Source organism: Camelina sativa, chromosome 6 (genome assembly GCF_000633955.1).
Source record: "Camelina sativa cultivar DH55 chromosome 6, Cs, whole genome shotgun sequence".
Classification (NCBI taxonomy): Eukaryota; Viridiplantae; Streptophyta; class Magnoliopsida; order Brassicales; family Brassicaceae; genus Camelina; species Camelina sativa.
This window is the reverse complement of record NC_025690.1, coordinates 8,593,924-8,602,483: the sequence shown is the minus strand read 5'-3', so window position 1 is coordinate 8,602,483 and position 8,560 is coordinate 8,593,924. Positions and strand designations below refer to the sequence as shown.

The 8,560-nt window shown below is 39.2% G+C and overlaps 2 protein-coding genes across 2 annotated transcripts; both read left to right on the top strand.

Annotated features, from left to right (window-relative positions):
- On the top strand, positions 1,164-2,741 carry LOC104790670 (putative phosphatidylglycerol/phosphatidylinositol transfer protein DDB_G0282179; the record flags this gene model as incomplete). The annotated part of the gene is given in 4 exon segments (XM_010516451.2): positions 1,164-1,313; positions 1,947-2,045; positions 2,196-2,356; positions 2,541-2,741. Coding segments are annotated over 4 exon segments (459 nt in total). The 3' UTR covers positions 2,649-2,741.
- Positions 2,877-4,731, top strand: LOC104790671 (putative F-box protein At3g44060). The gene is made up of 3 exons (XM_010516452.1): positions 2,877-4,112; positions 4,190-4,333; positions 4,418-4,731. Exons 1-3 carry the CDS (start codon positions 3,159-3,161, stop codon positions 4,691-4,693), a joined length of 1,374 nt encoding a protein of 457 aa, XP_010514754.1. The 5' UTR covers positions 2,877-3,158; the 3' UTR covers positions 4,694-4,731.

Here is an 8,560-nt window from a genome sequence, read left to right as displayed (position 1 = left end):
CGTAGAGAGAGACTTTTCCCACATGGGTTTGGCTCCAACATTTGTCTTCTCCTTTTTCATTCTAAGTGTATTGGAGTCTTTATGGAGTTTGGTACGGTTTAAGAATTTGCCCACTTTGGTTGAAGTGGAACAGCCAACTTGTTTTCTCTTTCTCTGACTCTTAAAATTATGAAGGCCTTGTTACAATTTTGTGTTTTTTGATAATTAAATTCGTAGTAATTTAATGTCTAAGAACATATATATACTATGTCTTTTTCTATATGTTATGTCTTTTTCTATGTTGATGCTGGTTTGAATTTTGGTTTATACTGTTATAAACCCTTGACAACAACAAGAACACGCAATAGCCCAAACCGGGATAAGGTAATGTATCTCCAAAACTCAACCGGGGTTCGTGGAGTATACGACAACACCACCACCAGCCAATACAGCCACCAAGACAACTCTAAGCAATTAGGTCATTACAAATTACTGGGATTTAATTCTTATCTGTCAAAGCAAGTTTAATTGAGTTGGGTTCAGGGGTTTTCCATTTAGAACAACAAAGATGTGGTGGTTATTGTTGGTGTGGCTTCGTTAATGCCACGTTATCCCAGCCGTCGCCACAACACCGAAACCTGGTGATCTAGTAGCTATAGGCCTGCTACCTAACCGGAATATACTAATCAAATCGAACCGCTTTTTAGCCACTTTGGTTTGGGTCGGTTACTATAAGTAAACCGATCTGTAGGATTTTAGATGATTTTTGTTTTGTTATACGTTCTGTTTGATTCGGCTCACTGATAAACCAAAATAGTTATCCAGATTTGATTCTAAACTAAAATAAATTTAGATAATATTAAAATTACAAAAATATACGTATCCAAGTTATTTTAAAATTGTGAACCGTATCAAACCAAACTAAATATTTGTACGAAATATCTGATAACCAAACCGAATAATCTATTTGTGGTATTTATAGTGCTGGAAGCAAGTAATGAGCCACGTGCCGAGAACTCCTCGGATAAAAAAATATAAAACTTAATTTCTCAAAAAAAAGTCAAAACAACTAAATTAAAAAACATTTCTCTGACAAAAATCTAGAACCGTTGGATTGTTCGGTGTGTTCAGAAACCGTTGGATTCAATTTTCTTTTGTCAAAAACTACTCAATACTCAATTCATCATCTCCACCAAATTCTCCAGTTTCTTCTCTCTTTCATCTACAATCACAGTACTCATCCATGGCGATTTCTCAAGCTCAACCTCTGCTTCTTCTCCTCATATCACTCTTCTTCTTACCTGCTTTGCACGCCACTTCTTTCTCCTACTGCGGTTTGTCTCCTAAACTCCCTTTCTTTGTCTTCTATCAGATTAAGGGTGTCTGTTTTTTTTTTTTTTTTGGGATCGTTGCTAGAACAAATCGAGTATTGTCGATCTTTAAAGCACTTTAATTTCCATAGAGTTTGAATCTTTATAAAAGATGCATCGACTTTAACACTCTGAATGCTGCTTTCAATTTGAGGGTGAACTTGGTCTCTGATCTATTCAAGAAAACTATCTATCTGTTTCAAATCTTGAAGCATGTAATATGTGAAATTATCAATTTCTTGGATGTATAGTCTTGAAAATTTAATCAAGGTGGGAACTAAATTTGTATGATCATCCTTGAGAGATCTTCTTTCTTGGTATATGTTGAACTAAATCAGCAGATTATTTTAGCTCAATTCAATCAACATTATCTTCTTGGTTATGTTATTACAGCTTTAGCAATCTCTTCCAGAAAGAGAGACACTTTTTGTTAATAGTTTTGTTCTCTGTTTGATTCTCTCTCTTTGAATACATCAAAATGCATTAACCATTTGTTTGCTGTCCCATCTTTGTTTATTTTGCAATGATATTGGTCTTTCGTTTTGCTTGCCATGAACTGTATTTTTCCCTTGATAAACTGTTGCTGACTGTTTGTAGATAAGAGGCTCGATCCCGTCAAGGTCACGGGTGTGAAGATCTCTCCTAACCCCGTTGTGAGTGGTGAAGCTGCAACATTTAAGATTTTGGGTTCTACTGGTAAATACCCCCCCCTTTTTTTTTTTTTTTTTTATGATCATCCTGCTTCCTTTTGTTTAAACTTTGACTCTATTATTGGAAAATTTGTAACATACTTAGAGTTTCAACATTTTTTGATTGAAAAAATCTTGTCTGCTGATGTGTGCATAGGCGAAGATATCTCTGGAGGAAAAGTAGTGATCAGCGTTTCATACTTTGGGATTCGTGTCCATATCGAAACTCATGACCTCTGCGAGGAGACGGCCTGTCCGGTTGCACCAGGCAACTTTGTGCTTTCTCATTCTCAAACTCTCCCCTCAATTACGCCGCCTGTAAGATATCTTTAACACTCTTTCAATAGATACACCTAGAAATCTATAAGCGAAAGTTATGAATGAAACTGTATAAGACATGTTGGTAATGTATATTAACTGTGGTTTGAGATTACTTCTCTCTACTTATTTGGTAAATCTTCAAACACATCACCTTCTTACAATGGCTTCTCTTTTGAAACAGGGCACTTACACGCTAAAGATGACGATAAACGACAAGAGTGGCGGAAGACTAACGTGCATCAGCTTCAAATTCAAGATCACATTAAAATCCGCGGTCTTTGCTAGTTAAGTTTTATGGTGTAAATACGTTGACGTCTTTGTGAATCTCTCTGTGTTTACTTTTGTGGTGTCTAAATAGAGAATCTGCGCTTTTGAGACTTGAGTTGATGATCTACATGAAACAAAGAGTGAACAGGCCATTATCTGCTTTTAAGCTCATTATACATAAAAGATAGATCTCTTGACCCAAATTTGAACCTAACCAAATTATACAACGAAATTTTTTTTTGGTTCTTGTTTCCTTTTCTGACTATTCCCACTAAAGAAAAACCCTACCGAAAGCAAAACCCATATAAACAACCTAAAGTTGACCTAGCAGGAGACCAAAACAAATAAAATGATCCACCAAATTTGTGACGTGATCACGTGAATAAGAAGTTTGCTGATCGTTTGTCTTTTGTAAATTCCTTTATTTTGTTCAGTTTAATGAATGATTTTTCTATCTACCTCTTGGAGAGAAGGCGTGAAAGTTGAACCTTTTAGGGTTTAGATTGAACTCTTCACTTTTTTTTTCTTTTTCATGTTTCAGGAACCACTAGGGATGAGGTCTGTCTCTATGGATTGCGTGGCTTCAATGGATTGTCTTCCAGATGATCTTCTTGTCCAAATCTTGTCTTTTCTTCCTACGAAACAAGCTGTTTCAACCTCTCTTCTCTCCAAGAGGTGGAGGACTCTGTTTGCTTTCAGTCCTAATCTTGACTTTGACAATCCCATCCTCAAGCACTCGGAAGATATCCGAAAGAGTTTTAATGATTTTGTGGACAGTTCATTGGTTTTCCAAGGTGATAACCATATAAAGAAGTTCTCACTGAAAAATACTGGAAGCTGGTATATGGAACATGACGTTAAACGCTGGATACGTAGTGCCCTGGAACACGGTGTCTCTGAGCTTCACTTACAGATAGAAGGATCTCACCTTCAGATAGGATATATAAGAAAATGGCAATATTTTCCATTCGAAGTCTTCACCAGCACAACACTGGTTGACCTGTCATTGGGAATAAAACAGGACATCCAGAAGTTTTCTCCACATGCATATCTCCCAGCACTAAAGGTACTCGTCCTTGATTCAATCTGGTTTCACGATGGTCAATTATTTAACGAGTTTCTCGCTGCTTGCCCTGCACTTGAAGACTTAACCATACGTTATAAAGAATTTCAAGGACATTCGTACATCATATCCAGCAAAAGCATTAAGAAACTCTCAGTTACCATTAACTGCAGTTATTATGCTGATCTTTCTAGCACTATTATACTTGACACACCGAATGTTTTTGACCTCTACTACTATGGTTTTCCTCGGTGTAAAGCTCCACATTGTAATTTAAATTCACTTGCCAAAGCTACGTTGGACCTTCATTTCTTAAAAGATCACAGTCAACATCGCCAGATGCAAAATGAGGCGGATGTGAAAGATCTCATCAGTGAGATACGCAACGTCAAGACCCTTCACTTGAATTCTTCCGCTGTCGAGGTTAGATCCAGTTTATGGTATCACTTTCTTCATCTTTTCCTTAAAAAACTGGAAAACATTCTTAGTTTGTCTTTCAGGTGATTTTGGTTTGCTGCAAAGGTGGACTACCCGTGTTCAAAAACCTCGTTAAATTAGTATTATCGAGTAAAAAAAAAGGTTGGAGAATGTTTCTGCCACTTCTGCTAGAGCGTTCTCCAAAGCTGAAAACCTTGGTTCTTTCGGTATGAAGCAAAACCTAACAAATCTTACTTTATGTATACGACTGTGGCATGAAATTAACCTAGCCTCTCCTCTTGATGCTTCAGGATCTCCATCGTTACACATTTAGACGAACAAAACTCTGTGTAGGGGTTCAAATTCCCTCGAACAACAAAATAAAGATGCTGAGTGTCCTGCAATATCAAGGAAGCGCAAACGAGCTAAAACACATTAACCATTTCTTACTGAAAATGGAGTGTCTTGAAATGGTAAAAGTCTATGTTGCAGCTGAGATGGATGACCTCAAAAAGATGCAACTCACAGATGATCTGTTTATTGAATCAAACACAAGAATAACGAATAACTCTCGTTTATTACTTTAGAAACTTCTCAAAACTAAAGCAATCTTAATCTCTCTAATCTCTCTTATAAGCTATGCAACACCCTGCATCTTCTTATATAGAGAGAAGAATAAATATTCATCCTAACAACTATAGGAAACATTACATAATTTAGATATCTCCTAAATCTTTAGATATGTATATTTAGATATCTCCTAAATATACTTAGCTTGATCCTCAAGCTATTTCAAGCTTACACTAACATTGTCCCCCTTAAGCTTGAAACCATCTTGCTCACTCAAATCTTGAACTCCAATGAAGCTCCTCTGTTCTTTGAACTTGATTCTCCCAAGTGCCTTAGTCAAGATATCAGCTTTCTGCTCAATGCCAGGAACATACTCAACCTCTACCAGCTCATTTTCTACGCATTCACGAACAAAATGAAACTTCCTATGAATGTGTTTGCTGCGGCCGTGGAAGACAGGATTTTTGGTAAGTGCTATAGCAGATTTGTTGTCTATACGAACCGTTACTCTCTTGAGCTCTTCACCTGTAACTTCAGAGAGCAAATCTTGCAACCAAATAGCCTGCTTAGCTGCTTCTGTAGCCGCCATAAACTCTGCCTCACAAGAAGATAAAGCTACCGTCTCCTGCTTCTGTGAGCACCATGTAATAGGACAGTTGTTGAGATAGAAAATGTGACCACTTGTGCTTTTACCATCATCTTCATCTATATTGAGACTGCTGTCACAATAGCCTACTAACCCGGAGCTGCTTCCTTTCTTAAATGTGAGACCATAACCTGAGGTTCCTTGTAAGTACCTCAAAACATGCTTCAAAGCCACACCATGACTTCTCTTCGGGTTATGCATATAGCGGCTCAAAATGCCAACAGCAAAGGAGAGATCAGGTCGGGTGTGAATCAAGTATCTCAGACAGCCAATATTCCTTCTATACTCACTTTCATCAATAGGCTGATCATCTAAAGCCTTTGAAAGCTTCGAACCTGAGTCCATCGGAACCTGAACAGCATTGCAATTACTCATACCAGTCTCTTCAAGAATTTTTTCTGCATACCTGCTCTGTTTCAAGGTGATTCCACCATCTTCTTGTAAGACTTCAATGCCAAGATAGTATGTCAGTCTACCAAGGTCACTCATCTCAAACTTAGATGACATCCCCTGCTTGAACTCTTGAACTAGACTCAGGCTGCTACCAGTGACAAGAAGATCGTCCACATAAACCGCTACAATCAACAAGTGTTCCTTTTCTTGTCTTCGGTACAAGGCAGGCTCCTTAGCACATCTCACAAAGTTTAACTCCTTTAGAATCTGATTGAGCTTATGATTCCAGGCCCGTGGTGCTTGACGCAGTCCATAAAGCGCTTTGTTCAGCTTGTACACCATTCCTTCGCTTCCCTCCTTCATAAAACCTTCCGGTTGAGAAACAAAGACCTCCTCTCGAAGTTCTCCGTGCAAGAAGGCAGTTTTTACATCTAAATGGTGTACTTCCCATCCTTTAGAAGCGGCTAAGGCAATGATAAACCGTATTGTTTCAATACGTGCCACTGGAGCAAACACCTCGTCGAAATCAATCCCATGTCTCTGCACATACCCTTTAGCAACGAGTCTTGCTTTATATTTATTTATGCTCCCATTTGCATTACGTTTGATCTTAAATACCCATTTTAAGCCAATTGGCTTAACACTACTCGGTAATTCCACCAAGTTCCACGTTTTGTTCCTTTCGATCGACCTTAGTTCCTCCATACAAGCTTCTCTCCACACTTGTAGTTCCTTTGCTTCCTCAAAGAATCTTGGTTCATCATCTAAGCTTAACAGAAGGCGTTCTACTTCGTCCTCTGCTAACAACACGTAATCATTGAGATAACTTGGTTTCACACTTGGTCGTGTTGAGCGTCGTAGTACAGGCTGAGCTTCCTCTGTCTCTTGCTCCTGTTGAGTTTCTGCTATCACCTCGACTCCAACCTCAGAATCATAATTCTCGCAGTCTGCTGCTTCTTCGTGTAGACCATTATTCCCAAAATCTCCAGATCTTACGATAAATGACCCTGGAGCCTCTGTTTCTTCACTTGCAACATTCCAATTCCATCTTTTAGCTTCGTCGAAGATGACATCTCTGCTTACTATTATCCTCCTTGTTGAGGGATTTAACAGACGATAAGCTTTACTACCAGGTTCTGTTCCGAGATGCACCAAAGCACGAGATCTATCATCCAATTTCTTGAGATGTTGTGTTTCCACTCTAGCATAACCGATACAACCAAAAACTCGCAAGTGCTCCAAGTTTGGTTTCTTGCCTTTGAACATGTCGTACGGCGTCTTGTCACTCAATGTTCTCGTAGCTACTCTGTTGATCAAATAAGTGGAATGTCTCACAGCCTCTCCCCAAAGATAATTCGGAACATCCATGTGTTTTAAAATGCTTCTCGTCATTTCAAGCAGGGTTCTGTTTCTTCTCTCTACTACACCGTTCTGTTGTGGCGAGTATGGAGCCGTCAAGTGTCGTTGGATCCCAGATTGTTCACAAAATCGCATGAACTCAGACGATACAAATTCACCTCCTCTGTCTGTTCGAAACATCTTGATTGTTGCTCCAATTTCTTGCTCAGCTCGGGCTTTAAAACGTTTGAAAGCATCATATGCATCACTCTTATCTTTCAAAAGCAGTGACCACATGTATCGAGAGTGATCGTCAATGAGCACAAATATATACTTGTTCTGTGCAGCTGTGGCAGGTGTAATCGGACCGCAGAGATCTCCATGGATTATATCCAGAGATTTTTCAGCTCTAAAACTGGTTGCCTTGGGAAACGTCTTTCTTGTTTGCTTCCCAAGCAAACAAGATGCACACGTCTCCTTGACAAAAGTCAAGTTTGGCATTCCAAAGACTAGCTCTCTCTTCACCATCGATTCTAAGGTCCTGAGATTGACATGACCTAGTCTCTCATGCCACCGTGTAGAGGTATCATCGACCTTCATTTGCAGACAGTTACTTTCAGCTTCCATACGGACCTTATAGAGTCTGTTCTGTGATCTATTTGCCTTTACAAGGAGCTTCCCATCGCGATCGTGTAGTGTTAGGTAATCCTCCTTCATCCTAACTTCACATCCTATCTCCGTAGCTTGTCCAAGACTGAGAATATTACTCTTGAGATCAGGTATCCAGTAAACTTGAGTCAGAATCTTTCTATCACCCGACTTGGTGATAAAAAAAACAGAACCTCTTCCCTTTATGTCGACTCTTGAGTCGTCACCAAACCTCACCTTCCCCATGACTGTTTCATCAAGTTTGGTAAAGTAGTTCCGGTTTCCATTCATGTGATTACTGGCTCCGTTATCAAGATACCACACATTATCTCCCTCCGGTTTAACTTCGTAATCACGTGGCTTGATTTTCTTCTCATTGAGAAGCACAGCCTTGTGCATTAGTAGCTCCTCTGCGTCTTGAGTATCAGATTCTGCACCATCTTGAATTTCTTGAAGTTTAAGTAACCGGTCTGGACAATTTGAGGCATAGTGACCATTCTTGTCACATCGGTAACAAACAATCTGTGACTTGTCTCTGTTTTGGTAATTGTTTCGACCTCGTCCTCTTCCTCGACCCGAGAACCGACCACCTCTAGCACCCTTTCCACGTCCTTGGTCATAACCCTCTAGATAATTGTTAGCATACATAAGTTTTGTTTGATCATCTTCTTGATCTTCCTCATCACGAATCCTCTCCTCATATGTTTTTAGTCGACCAACTATGTCCACAAAACTTGTCTTGTTAAGATCAAGAACTTGTTCCAAGGCTGCTATGATATGAATGTACTTCTTCCTCGGCAAACTATTGAGGAATTTTTTGACCATCTTAGACTCTTCAATGGATACGCCCAAAGCACCC